This window comes from Tachysurus fulvidraco, chromosome 12 (genome assembly GCF_022655615.1).
Source record: "Tachysurus fulvidraco isolate hzauxx_2018 chromosome 12, HZAU_PFXX_2.0, whole genome shotgun sequence".
NCBI classification, from domain to species: Eukaryota; Metazoa; Chordata; class Actinopteri; order Siluriformes; family Bagridae; genus Tachysurus; species Tachysurus fulvidraco.
Genome location: NC_062529.1, coordinates 3313736 through 3333777, shown reverse-complemented (window position 1 = coordinate 3333777; position 20042 = coordinate 3313736). Strand labels below are relative to the sequence as shown.

At 38.2% G+C, this 20042-nt stretch overlaps 2 protein-coding genes across 8 annotated transcripts in view; one reads left to right on the top strand and one right to left on the bottom strand.

The window, feature by feature from the left end:
• Positions 1-856: 856 nt before the first annotated feature.
• ero1a (endoplasmic reticulum oxidoreductase 1 alpha) lies at positions 857-10162 on the bottom strand. Its single transcript, XM_027160090.2, has 16 exons — positions 9901-10162; positions 8584-8703; positions 8410-8493; positions 7741-7779; positions 7569-7645; positions 7120-7193; positions 6753-6873; positions 6063-6109; positions 5932-5943; positions 4228-4254; positions 4043-4135; positions 3659-3905; positions 2743-2812; positions 2564-2650; positions 2330-2466; positions 857-2002 (listed from the first exon to the last, which is right to left on the bottom strand). Exons 1-16 carry the CDS (start codon positions 9997-9999, stop codon positions 1939-1941), a joined length of 1398 nt encoding a protein of 465 aa, XP_027015891.1. The 5' UTR covers positions 10000-10162; the 3' UTR covers positions 857-1938.
• Positions 10163-13114: 2952 nt separating this feature from the next.
• samd4a (sterile alpha motif domain containing 4A) overlaps positions 13115-20042 on the top strand; it is a 53050-nt gene continuing 46122 nt past the window's right edge. For 2 of the 7 annotated variants that reach the window (XR_007144587.1, XM_027159810.2), the window contains exons 1-2: positions 13120-13518; positions 15745-16264. Coding sequence is in view for 6 of the 7 variants with exons in the window: in XM_027159810.2 (XP_027015611.2) it covers positions 16069-16264 (196 nt within the window). In the remaining variant the exon portion in view is untranslated. Of the gene's footprint in view, positions 13519-13745; positions 13877-13932; positions 14462-15744; positions 16265-20042 lie in introns of those variants that run through there. The other 5 variants (XM_027159811.2, XM_027159815.2, XM_027159814.2 and 2 more) reach the window with 5 other exon arrangements.

Below are 20042 nucleotides of genomic sequence, written 5' to 3'. Positions count from 1 at the left end.
GTGTACCTCGGACACGGGTCGGGTATAATAGCGGTATCAGGTCTTGGGTAATTTAAAATTAATGTGAACACGAGAAGACCTGAACTACTGTATCTCGTGTGTGTGTGTGTGTATCGACTCGAGTCATTTTCCAACCTCTCCTCTGTTTGCCAAGACCGCTTGCGACATGTGGTTGGCTAAGTGTGGCTGGCGGTAAGCTAATTTTCGTTGAAACAGACCTGTCAATCAATTTTGAATCCACGCTGTAGCAGTTACTTTAGTGTAGAGTTATGAAACATTCAGGTCCAGTCGGGTTAAAAAAAAATGCCGTCAGGTCGGACTCGGGTCTAATGTTTACGGGTTTGTCTCGGGTTGGGTCTTTCTTAAAAAAAATATATATATATATGCACGTCAGGTTCGGGTAAAAAGTGATTCGGGTCGGGTACATTTCTTTAGACCCGAGAAGACCTCTACTTATTTTTTTGCCACAACGCATTAGCCAATAAGGAACGTTTTAATAAAATACACTTTCTAGCTGCAGTTCATGATGTATTTTTGTATTAATATAATAATATACCCTTGCAAAAGCCTCGTCCCTGGCAGCCTTTTGTGTCTTGAACTCAATGAAATGAATCAAATCTGAATGGCTATCGTTCGAGACTGAGCTCTCTGAGTCTTATGCCAGCGTCCCAGACAACGACCTTCTGCTTGGTAGATTAATAAATTTGTTCCGGTTAAATTCTAAAAAAAAACAACAACAAGATGCATTATAGTCTTGATTCAACTTTACTACAAACGCCAGTCACGCCACACACGTTTACATGATAAAATCCTTGGTTTCTTCAAGCTTACAAAAAAAAAACATCAGCCAAATAAATGCGTGTCAATAGTTTTATTAAAGAATGAACACATTTACAGGGCTGTTGTCAAATTGTGCTAGGAAAAAAAAATGGGACATTTTGTACAACAACCGAACTGCAGGTGATGTGACAATAGATTACTCTCACAAAAACAAATCTTCACAGTTCACAACAGTTTTCTCACATTGTCTCCGGACATGTAGAGGTAAATAAACGTATTTACTCTTCCTTCCTTTTTATAATGCTGTATACTTTTTTTTTTGTAATGATGATGTATCTGTACTGATTCTAACTAAATATCATGATACTTAATGTGAATTATGGACATGACTAAGTACTGTGATACAAGATACAAAAAAGTGTGTGTGTGTCAAAACGCAATAGAAAAGAAAAAAAAAATCTCGACCTTCTCGGATTGGTTTCAAAATCCCTGAGAAAAAGAAAAATCCTATCTAGGAGTAGTCCTAATTATTATTTTTCCCTCCAAACGTCTTTGTGAAGTCAATTCCACTGATATGCCATAGTGCAAATTGTGCTAACTGCTAAATTTAATCCTCTGACATTAAAGTGCATCTGTATGGGCCAGGTCTCACATAGACGTGCGTGTTTCCGATGACATCTCACCGGCACTGAAACTTTATTTTCCAATTGCAACTTCCTAAATAACTTAAACGGACAATTCGGCCAATCGTAACCAATCAACCAAGACATGTTTTTCGGTAGAAGTTTTCTTTCAGTGGTTAATACAGCTAAACACCTGAGCTGCTAGCTACCAGTTTGCTTGCCTAAAGCCTCACACACCTAAAACGACATCATTAATCACAAAGAGACAGGAAACTATATCCTGAAAAAAAAGTGCGATTAAGCTATAAAATGTCTATTAGTGGTAGTATTTATTATTATTATTAATATTATTTTAGATCTATGACATCTTTTTGAACAATTTTGTAGACAATGATGTGATACTGTGTCTGAAATGTTTAAACTGGTAGCTGTGGAAAACAAAAAAAAGCAAACTTGGCAATGTCCAACATGTCTTGGTTGATAGAATGCAGGTTGTTCCTCCATGCGGAAGGAATAAAAATAGTCCGCGATCGCCTCATTGCTTGAGCTCGGATAAGAGTTTCCGAAAGTTTTCCAGTTCTCTAATACTTGTTGAGACTCTGGAAAAAAGAAAGAAACAGAAAAAAATAAAAATAAATCAACGTGTAACTTATTAGTAATAGCTTACATGAAGGTCCCGTTTACTGACGTTACACATTTAACTAATATTATAATAAACATGAACGGACAATAAGTAAATAATAACAAACCTTAAGCATTACAGGTTCGACTACCTGTTTCTGTGGAGGCTACACAACTAATTATTTTCCCATGATCCATTGTGCTTTTATTGCTAGCTTGCTGTTATTATCATGTTAGTTAACAGATCGTCAGTGTAAAGTTACGAATGAACTGTTCTAGAAATTAACGCATGAAAATGTCTGTACCTCCCGAAAGCATTGAAGAGGGAAACGATCTCCTGTCGACTCAGCTGGAAGGACGGTTTGTCGCTGCTGGACTGAGGAAGTGTTTCAATTTGTTTCTCCGAGAACAGGATCTTTAGAGCTGTACCTAAACCCTGGGTCTAAACAAGAAATCCATGACTAACAGTGAACCCGTGAAGGTACAGAGATATAACGGTCGGATCAGTGGGACATTATGGACGTTGTTGATATTTGTACCTGCAGTTTGCCCCACAGTCTGCACTTGAAGCATCCTACACAGTCCATGATCCTGGAGATGTTCTTAAAAGTCTGCCTGAAGTCATCCTGATGAACAGAAGAATAACGGATCAGGGGATCGCGGTGCGATACATTAATGCTTTGTTTTATTACATGAACTGTAGGTGTCATGGACTGACTTTTAGTTTTGCTGCTTCAGACTTATCACCTGCAAACAGTGTGGTCTCGTCAAAATGCAATGGGAAAGACCTGGAAATGACACGTATGTCGCTTTTAAATAGGGGTAACGGGGGAGAAAACATCAAATGTGAAGCATGGGGGTGGAAGCATCAAACTGCAGCTGTGTTTTGAAGGAAATAATGATATAGCAAAACTCAAAAAGGTTTAAACCTGGCCACAAATAGTATTCTAGTTGGAAAATTATCCTAAGCAGACATAAAAAAAATAAAAATAAAGGACACCTACAATGCCACCATATACTAAGTAAGTGTATGTAACATTTTTAACCCTCTGAAAATCTCTCACTCTCACTCATTTTCTACCGCTTATCCGAACTACCTCGGGTCACGGGGAGCCTGTGCCTATCTCAGGCGTCATCAGGCATCGAGGCAGGATACACCCTGGACGGAGTGCCAACCCATCACAGGGCACACACACACTCTCATTCACTCACACACACACACACACTACGGACAATTTTCCAGAGATGCCAATCAACCTACCATGCATGTCTTTGAACCGGGGGAGGAAACCGGAGTACCCGGAGGAAACCCCTGAGGCATGGGGAGAACATGCAAACTCCACACACACAAGGCGGAGGCGGGAATCGAACCCCGACCCTGGAGGTGTGAGGCAAACGTGCTAACCAGTAAGCCACCGTGCCAAAAAATCAGATATACTACATAAAAGCTAAAGTAAATGACTCTCATATTGTTGTTTGTTGCTTATGCAACTACCAGAATTTAATTCCCTATGAAAGAAGGCTAAATATCTTTGAAAACTAAGAAAACTTAAAAATGGTGATCCTGGTTTATACCGTTATCCTATCATGAAAACGCTACCCACTGTGTAAACAGCTGTTTGTCATCCTCTTACTTGGCCATATGGAGGAGCTCTAAGAGCAGCTCCTTAATCTGCTTGTCTTGTTCTGCCTCTCCTGTGTACAGATGGACAGAGGGACGCTCAAAGAAAGGCAGGACTTTAGCCAAGGCACGGAGCTCAATCAGATACAGGAAGTAAAGGTTCCTGAGACGCTTGGGTCCTTCTCCTTTGGTCAGTTCTTCATCAAATCTCAGCTGGAACTCGGTGACGTTCGGACCCCATTTCCTTGCAAACCAGTTATCTGATCAATAACAAACAGGAAGCATGGTTTAACATGCCAGATAAGAGATGGATTAAGAGAAGAGATCATTGCTTATGAAACTATATGTTAATTATATGTACATGTAAACATTTGAACAGAACATTAATGGGACTCACCATCCAGCAGGTACCGGGCACTCAGGTGCACGTTTATACTCGCATGCAGTCCTGAGACGAGCCTGAAAAAAGCTCTTTTCTCCACACATAGACCTACATGCAGAGGGAAAGCATATTAAAGAGCAACACACACACACACACACACACACGTGTAACACTTACAAGTGTAAGTGCGTGCTACTTACCTTCCAGCCACTTGTAGAATCCCCTTCCTGAAATACAAAGAGCTTTACAACTGGATGCATAATTACACCTATATTCACTATGTAAATATAATTAAGAGGGTCTTTAATTTTAACTTGTTAAAGCAATTTTTAAAACATTTTTATACAATATTTTGTGCGAGCTTCATACATTAATGCTGCCTTTAGAAAATCAGGACAGTTAAAACGACGTGAAGTTTACAACAACTAAGCTTTACATTTAAAAAAAAAATCTCATTACAAAGGATATACATTAAAAACTTTGTCTTTAAAACTTTGGAACAGTTATTAACAGGCAACAGATAGATCTTTGTCAAATAATTCGTCAACACTGTATCCTCTAAATGTTTATTCATAACAAGGAAGTCCGTTTTGCAAAAGGTTTTAGAACAACTGCGAACCTTTATAACAAACCAATGACAATCGTTACAAACTTCTGTTAAAATTTTCCAGCGATTAAGAACTTTCGTAGAACTTTCCATTAAATATATTGAGTCAGAATACAATTTATTACGTCAGTCGAGACAGCTGAACTTTAGAACCAAGACAAGTTGTACTACACCTTTACACTGAAATATTAAGTTAGGCTTTAGAACTTTAGTACAATTAGGATTATATTTAAACCTTGCAACTAAATTTAAGACTAGCTTTATGCAGTCTGGTCTTTCGAAACTTTTTTTGGAGCATTTATGCTAACCGATACAGTACGGTATATCAATTTATACATTTATGTTTTTAATATTTTTACTGACAACTTTAACAAGTCTACTTGTTTACTTAAACAGCAAAAAGTCTACTTCTAGAAAGTTAGATCGATTCCATCATCGCTTAAAAGTTTGCAGTTGAACTTTAGAACAATTAAGGCAAGCTTTATGACTTTATATTAGTACAGTTAAACCAAGCTTTAGAACTTTAAAAGGTTAAGATAATTGCACACTTGAACATCACATTTTTTCCCTGCCATTTTGAGAGCGAACTTGATACAAATTGTTTACTCAAATGATCTTGCTCCTACTGGGAAACTTTGACGTATTTTCATCCCACTCACATGAGCGTTTGACGAAAATACCCTATTGAACTCAAGCGGAGCGAACACGCACAATAAAAAGTCACAAATACAAACTTCGATACGAACGTAAGAGCCGCATGAATCCGAGCAAAGTGCTGCATGCGGCTCGATAGCCGTGAGTTGGCCAGGCCTGCTTTAGAGCTTTACATTTTAAAAAACGGTGTTTAGAATATTAGGATAGTTATCCTTTAGAAAACGTTATTTTAAAATACAAAAATAATTACATTTATGTAAAATCATTGAAGTAAAGTTTTAAGTCAATTCCTGGAGCTGTGTGTCGGGTAATTTGGGGTTTAGGAAGTTTAGAACAATTGTATTAAGCTAGAACTTTACAAACACAACGTCAGTCATTAAAACCTTAAAGACCATTAAATCATTGGGATGTAGTAGCCTAGTGGTTAAGGTGTTGGGCTACCAATCGGAAGGTTGTGAGTTCGATTCCTATGTCCACCAAGCTGCCACTGGTGGGCCCCTGAGCAAGGCCCTTAATCCTCAATTGCTCAGTTGTATAAAAATGAGATAAAATGTAAGTCGCACTGGATAAGGGCGTCTGTTAAATGCTGTAAATGTAAATCAGCATTCAAATGAATTCAGTTTTTCAGAAGTGTCTACCTTACCTTCACTGTCTCCTGCAACACGAACAAAAAAGATGAATTAATAAGAGATTCTTGTTCATTTATCATCATGTGTAATTATTTGAGAAGATAAAACCGCAGAACACACAACCAACACAACCGCACAAACTTACCACTGCTTGACACAAGAGGGTTCAGCGGTCGCTTGACTGTATACGGCCTGAAAGTGTAACACAAAAAGAACTTTAGGAAATACAATCACGTGCCTGTTTATTAGGTCATATTGTAAGTGTACGAGTATCTGTTGCTATAATAAATTCATTCATTCATTTTCTACCGCTTATCCGAGCTACCTCGGGTCACGGGGAGCCTGTGCCCATCTCAGGCGTCATCAGGCATCGAGGCAGGATACACCCTGGACGGAGTGCCAACCCATCGCAGGGCACACACACACTCATTCACTCACACACTATGGACAATTTTCCAGAGATGCCAATCAACCTACCATGCATGTCTTTGGACCGGGGGAGGAAACCGGAGTACCCGGAGGAAACCCCCGAGGCACGGGGAGAACATGCAAACTCCACACACACAAGGTGGAGGCGGGAATCGAACCCCGACCCTGGAGGTGTGAGGCGAACGTGCTAACCACTAAGCCACTGTGCCCCCGCTACAATAAATTATTGTAAAAAAAAATTCTAAGCAAACCACAGGACCACCAAAACTCACAATAGTTAAGATTGGAGAAAAAATAACATGCAGTAAGAAATGGAAAAAGATGATCCAATACTTTTAGGAAACTAAGTGTAAAAGTATTTATCAACACTTGTGCTGCGCTTCTACACCACTCACTGTGAGCTTACTTGAAACAGTTCTCTTCATATATACTGTTCCATATCTGCCAGGCCTCAGGACCCTTATATCCAGTATAGCGCTCGGGGTTCAGGAGGAGATCGACATACTGGGAATCTGGAGAGTCTTCGTCTGAGAGAAATGAATAAAGATTTAACAAAGATGTATTTAAAGCCGGTAAATTCTTAATAATGACAAGTCAACAACACTGAATGCATTTAATTATGGGATGTTTGGTAATGTCTTGTATTCTAACGCCTCTGTGGTAAAAATGGACTAAAGAGTCATATATAAACAGATCTTGGCAGTCGACTCCTGTGCATGTTGTAGGTAATAGTTCGATTTCTATGCAAATGTCTTTGTTCCACTTTTAATTACCATCGTGCATGCAAAAACGGTCGGCCTCGTCATCGTGCCGGTTCCAGTCGAGCAGAGCCTGCCGGGTTTCATCACTGTACAACACAAAGTCTGAGTCAGAACTTGCGCAACACAACAAGGAAACTTTATGAGAGATGATAGTTAAGGGAAGAATTCAGACAGATTTCATTGGCTTCCTTAGAAGACAAGACAGGAAATGAAAGTAACCATTATCCAGGTCCGGTGTCCTCTTCCCTTCGGTGAATTTACGGCTAAACCGTAAATGCAGATGAGATCAGACGCCAAGAGGGGCAAAGCTGTTACCATAGCAAATATTCAAATATATTTTTGTATTATGTATTTAATATTCTATTTGCGCTGCACTACTTCCTCAAACACATTAGATTTTGAGATAAACAGCCCATGTGTACATTTCAGTGTTAGGTGGAGTATAAGTTCACTTTGTTTACCTTAGAGAGCTATTAACAGCGCCAAGCTTCTCTGCCATTTCACACTCCTTTGTCTGCTGGTTGGCCTCTAATGAATACTGTTCACACACAAACACACACACACACACTAAACAGAGTCTCCATAGTAATCATTATAAAGATGATGATGTTCATTTGCTAGCATGGCTCATACCTTGAAGCTGCTGGATTTCAGCCCCTCGGGTACTTCGTTCTGTTCAACACAATGAACAAAATACACAAACAAATAGTTTTATATTCATTCATCACAGGACACACACACACTCTCATTCACTCACGCAATCACACACTATGGACAATTTTCCAGAGATGACAATCAACCTACCATGCATGTCTGTGGACCGGGGGAGGAAACCAGAGTACCCAGAGGAAACCCCGAGGCACGGGGAGAACATGCAAACTCCACACACACAAGGCGGAGGCACGAATCGAACCCCCAACCCTGGAGGTGTGAGGCGAACGTGCTAACCACTAAGCCACCATGCCCCCTTAGTTTTATATTACGTTAAATATATTATAATGTGATTGTTATTTTGTTCCAAGACAATTAATTTAGTGATGCATTTAATGCAGTCTATAATCTAGTGTGATATGATTAAAAGCTTTATGTGATACAATTCATTATTATACAACCGATTTAATTTTGATTTTAGAGTGGAAGGCCACGCCCCCTTCAATAGAACTGATAGGAACAGAGGCCACGCCTCCTTTAAGAAAACTGATAGGAAATGGCCACGCCTCATTGTCTAGATCCAACAGAACTTCCATATACTTAAATAGTGTATAATTATACTAAAAAAAAAATTAGAGTTAAAATACTCACAGGTTTGCATGGTTTAACAGCACAGTCTCTGAGACCACAGTGTCCGCTATCCGTCCAGAACGGACACGGGTTATTTAGATTCACCTGAACGGTAGAAAGTTAATAGTAGTTAATCCATTAAAACTAAATTCCAGCAGGAGATTAAACCTCACAATGTCCTGAAGGTCATCCCACCTTATAGAACCTGAAATAGTCTGATGAAAGGAGTTTCTGTAGTTGAGGGAAGAGCTTCTTGTTGTTGAAGCCATCGATTGTTTCCACATCGCAGGTGCAGTCATCCAGACTACCGGTGACCTAATAAAGAAAATACGCAGACACACAAATAAACAAACATGTTTAGTTCCAAACCAATTCTGCTACAAAGGTAAGCAGCTACTACAATGGTAGTGTTAACACTTTACTCATTGAAAGCAAGACCCACTGAACCAATCAGTGCTCACCTGAAATCCGGTTAATACCATTAACACACGTTTTTCTAAATTTCTTGTTTAAAAAAACATTATTCAGCATTAAATACATGAATACATTCGTAAATAAATACTGTTCATTGTAAATAAACTTAATTGTTCTTGACTATGTTGTCCATTCATATACAGGTCATTGTAGAGACTTCAATACAATTTATTTCTGTAGCGCTTTTTAACAATTCCCATTGACTCGAAGCAGCTTTACAGAAGTACGGAAACAGAAGAAAGAAAAAAGAAATACATATTTAATAATAATAAGAATTAAAAAAAAAAATGGGGGGCATGATGGCTTAGTGGTTAGCACGTTCGCCTCACACCTCCAGGGTTGGGGGTTCGATTCCCATCTCCGCCTTGTGTGTGTGGAGTTTGCATGTTCTCCGCGTGCCTCGGGGGTTTCCTCCGGGTACTCCGGTTTCCTCCCCCGGTCCAAAGACATGCATGGTAGGTAGATTGGCATCTCTGGAAAATTGTCCATATGTCCATATCAGTGAATGTGTGTGTGTGTGTGTGCCCTGCGATGGATTGGCACTCCGTCCAGGGTGTATCCTGCCTTGATGCCCTATGACGCCTGAGAAAGGCACAGACTCCCCGTGACCCGAGAAGTTCGGTTCGGATAAGCGGTAGAAAACGAATGAATGAATGAATGAATGAATAAGAAAAAATAAGGAAGAAAATAAAGAAATGAACATATACAATTAAAAGTTTAGAATTAATTTAAATAAGATGAACATAAAATTTTAAATAATGTATATATTATATTATATAATAATACAAACTGCATTTAAACCTGTGATTAAAGTACAAACAAACCGGAAACAGTTGTATATTTGTGAAAATCCTGACCATGTCTTTCATACGCTATGTATTTCCTCAAACCATCCTTAGGATGGTTTGAGGAAATACATAGCGTATGAAAGACATGGTCAGGATTTTCACAAATATACAGCAAATACTAACACAACACAATCTCACTAAACCTCATGCATGTAAATAAAAGGTGTTTTTGTTCAATATAACTACTCACTTTGCAGAAACACCTGTGTGCAGCAGCAGAGCTTCCCAGACTGACCGAGACAGGAAACACAAGCACACTGAAGTGGATATAAAATAACAACACTCTCATTTTTACTCCCGTCTTCTACAAACTCAAGGTCTGGATTCAGCTCAGTAGTCGGAGTTCATCATATGTTCTGTGCTTGTAGGTTCTGTGTATGTATGATGTGTCATAACGAATGATTCCCAAGTTCACTCATTTCCGGGTTTCTACGTGAAAGACGTGAAAGACGTGACTTGTGATCCTGAATCAAACCGCTCCTTGTTTTGGTTTGAAGTGAACTAAGCAGTGGGTTTGGAAGCCCTATATAGTGCACTTATGTAGTGAGCAGGAAGGTTTTTAGTATTCGGCCCCAGCTAACGGTATGAATTAAAATAAAATAAAATAAAATAGAATAAAATACAATAAATACTGTCACAAGTTCAAGCAATCGAATTTAATGCTTATTATAATGTAATTTTCTTTTCCAATTCTTATTGCATAATGCTGCATTGCAGATTGTACTGATTTTTATTTAAATCATTTAAAATTTCAGCAAATAAAATTACATTTATTTAATCAGTACAATCTGCAATGCGGCATTATGCAATAGGAATTTAAAAATAAATAAATAAATAAATAAAATAAAATTTATGAATTGATTTCTTTATGAATTTACTAACAAATATAGAATTTATTGTAGAATTTATGGTTAGGTTAATTAACGACTAGATAGATATTCACAAATCGAGTTTTGGTTAATTGATTGATTGATTATTTTTTCCTCTGTTAATATGTTGATAAAATTCACAGATTTTTGATCGACTTTTGAAGGATAAATGGATTAACGCAGACATATATATAATAAGAATTAAAAAAATATATATATATATATATATATATATATATATATATATATATATATATAATATATATATATTAGTCTTTAGCAATCTTCATGCTAATTTCACAACAGGAAACTGTTGCGTCACCTGATTATTGCGTCATACCTTGACAAACCCTTAGTGGGTAGCACGTTCGCCTCACACCTCCAGAGTCGAGGTTCGATTCCCGCCTCCACCTTGTGTGTGTGGAGTTTGCATGTTCTCCCCGTGCCTCGGGGGTTTTCTCCGGGTAGTCCGGTTTCCTCCCCCGGTCCAAAGACATGCATGGTAGGTTGATTGGCATGTCTGGAAAATTGTCCGTAATGTGTGAGTGAATGAGAGTGTGTGTGCCCTGTGATGGGTTGGCACTCCGTCCAGGGTGTATCCTGCCTTGATGCCCGATGATGCCTGAGATAGGCACAGGTTCCCCGGTAGAAAATGAATGAATGAATACCTTAACAAACACAAGATGGGCTCTAAACCCTAATCATTTACTCCAAAAATGTTTTAAATTAGATTTCTCATACTTGGTGAATACCTAAACTGTTGGAGATGGTAAATTATTTTTTAGTTATTTCTTTAATATACCTCTATATTATTAGATGTCTTCTAAATAGGAGGTTTCACAAACACACGTGGGTGTCATGCTCAGATGTCCACATATTTCTGACCAGTAGTTTATTAATTTTCAGTATTCAGTATATAAGGACATACTATTTATTTTAAGCATATATGACATGATGTGACTAAGGGATAAAAAAATATTTGAACATTTATTATTTAAATAAAACAACAATTTAAAAATCGCAGTGTTGAAATTGCATGCAAAAAAATAAATAATAATAATAATAAAAACACTCGTTTCTTTCATGTTAAAAGTTTCTACCTGTAGCTTCTTTAAAATATAGTATGCATTTTTTCATTCTTGTAATGTGCTGATTCAGCCACAAGATGGAGCCAAATAATAAAATTTAAGTTTTTCAACATACTCCAAAATATTTTGATGTAGTTTAAAGTTTACCTCGTGAACTGTGTGTATGGAGCATATTTTAAAATATGTTTATACCTACTTAAAATAAAGTGAGTAACTGTGAGTGGATTTGGAAAAAATACTGTAATTAAATCTAAGCTGATCTGAAACTCGTAATTCATTAGCTTTGGGTGAGAATTATGTAGAAATGGGTGAGAATTATGTTCATAAATGCAGATGTACAAGAGATTCAATGCCTTATAGAACAAAACATGGTTTACTGGTAGTCCTGGTTTCTACCAAACAAATATAAAGTTATTTTTAAATACATATTTTTCCAACATTATTTTTATGAGTCAGTACCGGATCATTTCCCTGGTTTTATTCAGCAGGAAATCGTTATAAAGGCCACCTTTATTACACAATTCTTTGCATAACTTAGGAACAGAAGATCACAAAGAGTCGGCTGTATAACTGTGTGCGGCTGAACACACCAGGTGAGCAGTATAAAGTGTTTAACCTCTCATGATCTCCTTAGAGCCTCTTGCCTCATGATGTGTACATTTTAATACTTATCCTGCTTTAGCATTACTATTTAAACCCATGATGTACTTGATAAACTTGTCACAAGAATGAATTAGGTGTTACAGCAGGAAATCATACACACTTTATTTACTTTTTACAAATATATATATATATATATATATATATATATATATATATATATATATATATATATATATATATATATATATAAATAACAGTAAGTCATATAGATCATAGACACACTTATGTAGTGCCCTTATTTATTTATATGGATGGGATGACAACAATGCATTGAATTTACTACTTTATGGAGAGAGAATTAAAAATTAAAACCATGGGTCAGATCTTAGAGCACATGTACGCCTACTACTGGAAGGAATGTGTTAAAACAGTCTCGATTGCACAATGAACTCAAGGGGGTATCAAATAGATCCTAAATATGTTGCCTTTCCAGATGTTAAAGATTTCATAAAGAGTTCAAGATATAAGTTGTGGACAATGTTGTATATGTGCTGTATCTAGATCCTATCAAACAGGGATATGGATTAGTTCTCACTTCTACCCAGTTCTCTCAAGACTTTCATTTTTAATATATGTTATATTCTGTTATAATCCAAAGCCCTTCTCTTCTCTGGGATCCCCTTTTCTTTATTTAAAGAAAAAAAAAAGGACTAATCCCAGGTCAGTGGTCTCAGTGTGATCTGTTCCTGTAACTCCATTCTCTATTTTTGTGCTTGCGTGTGCTGCCAAGCCCCTGACGTAATGCTCCCTGTTAATGATTCGCATGTGGGAAGCAAAAGCAATGCTGAGTCTCTCCTCTGGACTGGAGGGAGGGGAAAAAGAAAGGAAAAAAAAAAAGCCCAAGCAATGCTGAGTCTTTGCTCTGGACTGGGGGCAGCAGAAAAGCAAAAGCAAGACTGAGCCTCTCTACTGGGACTGTTAAGGAGGGGAAAAAGAGAAGAAGAAGAAAAATGTTAGGACTCCTTTCTGGACTTTAGGGAGGAAAAGCAAGGAAAGGAAAAGCAAAAGCAATGCTGGTCGTATGGTCAGGAGTGTAAGGGAAAAATATATAGTAATGATGAGTCTGTTGTCTGGACTGAGAAAACTTGGTCAACATGGTCAACATGGCCAAACCCTGGAGTGAGCCTGAGTGAGCTGGGGCTTGAGCTCCACTTCCAACTTTCAACACAGTACTTTGGACACCTGAATGTGGGTAACTTATTATTATTATTATTATTATTATTATTATTATTATTAAGCTATATATGTAGCTTAGATTTGATTTATCATAGACTATCTCTGCTTCCACTACCTCCTCTCTCTCTCTCTCTCTCTCTCTCTCTCTCTCTCTCTCTCTCTCTCTCTCTCTCTCTCTCTCTCTCTCTTCTAAAACATCATATTATCCAAATGTCTGTCTGTCTGTCTGGCGTCCATAGGCAGCCTATTTTAAGGCTGAATCAAAATAGCCTGTATATGGGGAAATTATAGACATATTTGCCCCGAGAGTCAGGGACAGTCAGCAGCTTTTCTGAGTCCTAGACGCCTTCAGTACAGGAAATAAAACCGGGTAAGCGATTTTTCCCCCTCGTTTCTTTTCTTTTTTTCTTCTCCAGATGAAATGCAGAGGATCTAAAAACTGCAGGATGGTTGTTACAGCTGCCGTAGACGTGCAACAAATCCCATATCTTTTGGGGCGCAGTTTTATTTATGAGGGTTTTTTTTCTTTTCTTCCTGAAAGCGTTAAAGAAAGATCTGGACTTGTGATCTGATCTGATCTGATCTAAAATAAAATAACATGACATAACCCAGTGTAGGACCTTTGGAGGTTGTTACGGCGAATTTGCTCGAAAGAATGATATTTTGGGGAAAACAAACCAAAGTGCAAGAAAAACCTGATGTATTTAATGTGGGATTTTGGACGAGTTTTTATTTGTTTCCCTGTTGTATGTGCGCTCGCGCGCCGCTCGTGACGCCTGACTGAAGCTTTGGTTATTTTTATCGGTGCTAATAATGTGGGATGGAAACAGAGAACACGATAAATGGCTTTGTTATGATAGGATTAGTTGTGGATATCAGGCTGGAAATGTTGAAACCGGTCCGCTTTCATGCCTGGGTTAAACAAGATGACAGCCCCTGACACGCCGAGGAATCTGTGAGTGTAGTGTAGTGTGTGTGTGTGTGTGTAGTGTAGTGTGTGTGTGTAGTGTTGTGTGTGTAGTGTAGTGTATGGTCTGTGTAGTGTTGTGTTTGTATTGTCTGTGTTGTGTGTGTGTAGTCTGTTTAGTGTAGTGTGCGTGTGTGTAGTGTAGTGTATGGTCTGTGTAGTGTGTGTGTGTGTAGTCTGTTTAGTGTAGTGTGTAGTCTGTTTAGTGTAGTGTGTAGTGTGCGTGGTGTGTAGTGCCGTGTGTGTAGTGTTTGTGTGTGTAGTGTAGTGTGTAGTCTGTGTAGTGTAGTGCAGGTAGTGTGTGTGTAGTCTGTGTGGTGTAGTGTGTGTGTGTGTATGTGTTGTGTGTAGTGTGTTTAGTGTGTGTTTAGTGTACTGTGTAGTCTGTTTAGTGTAGTGTGTAGTGTGTAGTGTGCGTGGTGTGTAGTGCCGTGTGTGTGTGTGTAGTGTAGTGTGTAGTTTGTGTAGTGTAGTGCGGGTAGTGTGTGTGTGGTCTGTGTGGTGAGTGTAGTGTGTGTGTGTATGTGGTGTGTTTAGTGTGTGTGTAGTGTGTATGTGGTGTGTGTAGTGTGTTTAGGGTGTTTAGGGTGTGTGTGTAGTGTGTGTTGTGTATGTGGTGTGTGTGTAGTGGGTTTAGGGTGTGTGTAGTGTGTGTTAATTAAGGATATCACGATTCTCGGTTGTCCTAACAATCACAATATTCAACAGGGATGTTCTGTTAGACGCTTCAAATTATCACGTGACACTTAACTGCACTACCTGCCATTAAGTTAATTAACCCGAACAATAGTGACGAGGTATGAGGTGGGGGGGTGTGTGTGTTCGCAATTATAGAAAAATAATCATCTAAGATTTATTTTTTAATTAAAAGAATGAGATGTTGAACTGTTTATAGTTGCTGTGAAACACCCACAAAACAAGTTAGTTCCTGTTTTTCACTTGTTCGTCCTGAAGGACTTTCTCATCTTGGTAAAAGTTACAACATTACCTTAATTCTGACTGTTCCAAATGTGACCCTGAAGACTCTTTCCAAACATGCAAAGTAGAAAAATCTAATCATATCAATGATTATGTGCAAAAAATGTTGATGCGGATTGGTATCTGTGTAAGGTGTCACCATAGAAACAACTATGCCCTGGATTGAGGGCATTATAACTAACCTGTGATTTGCCAATCAGATCTATAATTTTCCAACAGGGAAAATCCCTCCGATTCAGTCCATCTATCTATCCATCTGTAAGCTTTAACCATTTGTCACTTCCTCTTTGCAGATTGAAGGTGTTCCTGGTGAAAAATGCCAGCATCAATACTATCTCATTAACACAGGACAGCCATCACGGAGTGCCGTTGTTGTGTTTATCACTCATCACCCCAAATTCGTGGAGGAGAACCACAACTCGTATCAAAACATAACCAAGAATGACGACACAGCACTCAAGCCCTCGTTAACCTTGGGTCGCCCCTGGGTGTGACATCAGAGGAGATAAATTAGAGCTTTTCCTGGATCTATCTGTGAAGTTATTCCCACATTATTGAATACATCCTTCGCTCTTATTAAACCCACAGTGCAGTGTTCAAGTGCAGCCCACCAGACCATGATGTTTCGTGACCAGGTGGGCGTCTTGGCCAGCTGGTTTAAGGGCTGGAACGAATGTGAGCAGACCGTGGCTCTGCTGTCACTGTTGAAGCGGGTGAGTCGGACCCAGGCTCGGTTCCTGCAGCTCTGTCTGGAGCATTCATTAGCCGAGTGTACGGAGCTGCACATTCTTGAAGTCGAAGCCAACAACCCAGGTCAGTAGAGCACGATTGAGTCATTGCTACTATGAAAAGCAGGTGTATTGAAATTACAATGCAACTGTCAAACGTTTTTCAGACACTGAGTCAAGGATGGTTTATTTGTAGCTTGATAATGAAGATATTAGGGTTGATATTAAGGCGTCATACCATATCACATGGTGTCATCAATGACATAATAATAATGACTGCTACACACTTAAAGACAGACTCAAAGGCAGATGTATTCATGCTTTCAGAACGTTTCAAGTTAGAAGTTAGCAATGTCCTACTGGCTTCCTAGTCTATTGTTTCCCACTACTAAATACTGTAAACAGAAAAACAGAGTTGTTAAAAAAAAAAAAAAAAACTTCTGTCTTTAATAGTCTACAGTGTTGGCAGAGAAGAGACCGTGGCCATGGAAACAAAAACCTTGGTAACCAAATCATCTGATTAATAAACGTGTCGTGGTGTCTGGTCTACTGATGAGCAGATTAGCGGTGTAATCAGCTAAAGGGATATCTTGGGGTTATATAATGTCTACTATGTTGTGCTGATGCTGTATCTATACAATATACATAACACACATTGGAAACCATTTGATTTATATATTTATTATTGAATGACATGTTACTATTTATGCTCGGAATGAACAAACGAGTTTCTCAGAAAAACACCACCTGTCTCAGCAGACGGATTTCAGGATTTTGTAAACTTGATTTTTCCCGCCGGACTGTTCGTTTAACAGAGTATACAGAGGTTAGAAACGAGGCCACAATTTGTTGCGTCGAGTGCCATGAAGTTGTGAGATAAATTTGGCCGTTGATGGTTTGACTACACGGGTGTGTATGTGTACAGCACGGTTTTGCATACGTCCAGCCTCCCTACAATGAGGGCCAGCGTTGGACAGTTTGCAAATCATTTCATTTGCATGTATGTATTTCTATCCTCCCGAGTCTTTCAGTCATTACTGGATGTTTGTGTTTATATGTGATGGACGTCATACCCCAGGGCCTTGTTAGTCAGTCTTACCTGTGTCAGCAAGTGCTCATGCCAGCTTCCTCTGACTCACTTGAGAGAGAAGTGTGACTCTTTAGTTACGGTGTTTGCCCCGCAGTCCGTAGTTTCACTATACGATTTTGGTGAATGTGTTTGGTTGGATCTGTCAAGTGCTATTTTATAACCTGCTGAATAATAAGGGAAGAAGCCATATTGTTCAGTTTAATCCAACATCTACGGTTCATGTAGCAATACACCGACAATACGCTAGACTCTTATTAAATGCTTATTTTATTCATTTACTTACAAAACTTGTCATGTTCTCATTCATCTCTAATTCATGAACAACGTAATGTTAAAATGCATTACATTCAACAGCAAAGACAGAAATGTACAATTTTCTTCATTAGTCCATATTTTCTATCCCTGATTTTTTTTTACAGCAGTGCTATAAATGCTATTGAAATATCAGAATACTTGAGAAAGATCTTAAAACCTAGATGGTGTGAACTACATGCAGTTAAAGTAAATAATCGGATTCATGAGCCCAATGAAAATACATTTATGCAGGTGCGTAACTCATCTCTGAATACACGTAACGGTCCCCAGATAAATATTGACATAACTTTTGGACTTAAGTCAGACACCACGAGATCATTCCTTTGTATTTAAAAATCACCACACAAAAGATAGAGATAGAAAAAAACATAAAAGGTAATAGTGGTTGCTATAATGTTAAAGATAATTTTATTTTTATGTTTATTATTGTTATTATTAATATTGGGATACCATAATTTACCTTTAATTTGGGAGCTAACTGATTATTTTTTTTCTGCAAAAGGCTCATGTAAGTTACAAGTTAATTGTCTGTCTTGATGGTTAGCTTCTAAGTGTAGCTCCTTACCGGTCAGGCTATTGCTAATTTATAGCTAGATATGCTAAGTCATGAGGTGACTTTTTAGCCTGAGAGAGCTTCACTGAGCAAGTTAAAGAGTAGTTACAGCAGTAATATTCACTAGTTTTTAAACAAGTCTGTTTGGATTTTGACCAGCTAGCTATTAGCATGTGGATACTTTTGTATGCTAGATAACATTTGAGGAGTTAGCAATAAAGATGCTGTTAGTTAGCCTTAAAGTTTTTTCCACAAGCTTTGGTGGAAGAAGTACTGATTTATCAGAAGTAGCTGTGTGATGTGAGGTAGAAAATGTTTTATTTTAGGAATCTGGTTAATTTAAGAGTAAGAGTGTATTCCTTCTTACTTTAACTTGAAGTATTTGAAACTGTACCTTATCTTTGACCTGAGTAACTGCACATATGATTAAATAAACAGTTTTGGTGTTTTAAATTCCTCTTAAAGGATATCACATTATTTACAATCGCAAACATCGTGATTTTTTTTTTTAATTTACCAAAAAAAAAAACAAAAAAAAACAGTTAACAAGGAATATTAGATACCAACTATCTATTGGTTACTGAGAAGTATGATGCCCAGGTGGTTCCAGAAAGTTCAGCATGACATGATTTATTACTTTTCTTTGTGATCGCAATCACTTTTAGCTACTATAAACTAAGTTTTCTGTACTTACAGTAAATGTAGGCATGGATTAAATTTGCACTGAAAGGATCAAGTAAAAATAACAAACACTGCATTACTTATTATCTTCATTTTTCATGTAAAGTCTGTTTAAATAAGAACCTGGTCGACAGATTAAACAACACCGCAGTTTACTTCACCGTTCTTTTTTAACGTTCTTGTACTAAAATGTATAAAAGGTCCTGAGAGTGGCGTTTACAGCTGGTTAACTTTCAGCTGGAAGTGCGAGTGGAAAGGCACAACTATTTGGAAGGAACTGTACTAATGAAAGGAATCCACAATGACCTACTTATTCGGGTCTTGAAGAAGCAGCCTTGTTCTCCAACCCGAAGTGATGCAATGTTTTAACCGTTCGTCTCAGCATCCCACAACACGCCGATGGAGACTTTGAGCTAAGAGTTTACGTACTCACAGAATGACATGTTATTTCAAGTCGGTGTTTGACTATTAAAGAAAAATAAAACACTGGAAAATCTTGTGGCTTTTACAGAGGAGCTTTTGTATTGCTTACATAATTAGTGAATAAAGAAAGAATATTCTTTATAACTTCTGGGTTAAATTGAGTCTGTGTGTGTGTGTGTGTGTGTGTGTGTGTGTGTGTGTGTGTGTGTGTGTGTGTGTGTGTGTGTGTGTGTTCGCATGTGACATACTGATAATTAGTAGTATATATAGCATAAAGCACACCAATGATATTTACTATATATTTTTACATCTGATAAATTGGAAAGGAAATCTTTTCCTCTTTCTTTTTCTTTTATGATTCTCCACCTAAAGCAATAATTTGGCTCTCCAGAATTCTCACATCCGATTGGTCCGAAGCTGTTGATTCATTTTTCATCACAGCTGCTCTTACAGTAGCTCCAGCTGTAGGGCAAGTAACAAGCTCCTTTTATACCACTAATGGTGGACTCAAATATGTGATTTTATTGAACAAATCAAAAAGTCCCCCGTGCCTCGGGGGTTTCCTCCGGGTACTCCGGTTTCCTCCCTCGGTCCAAAGACATGCATGGTAGGTTGATTGGCATCTCTGGAAAATTGTCCGTAGTGTGTGAGTGAATGAGAGTGTGTGTGCCCTGCGATGGGTTGGCACTTCGTCCAGGGTGTATCCTGCCTTGATGCCCGATGACACCTGGGATAGGCACAGGCTCCCTGTGACCCGGGATTACATATAAGCGGTAGAAGATGAATGAATGTATGAATGAA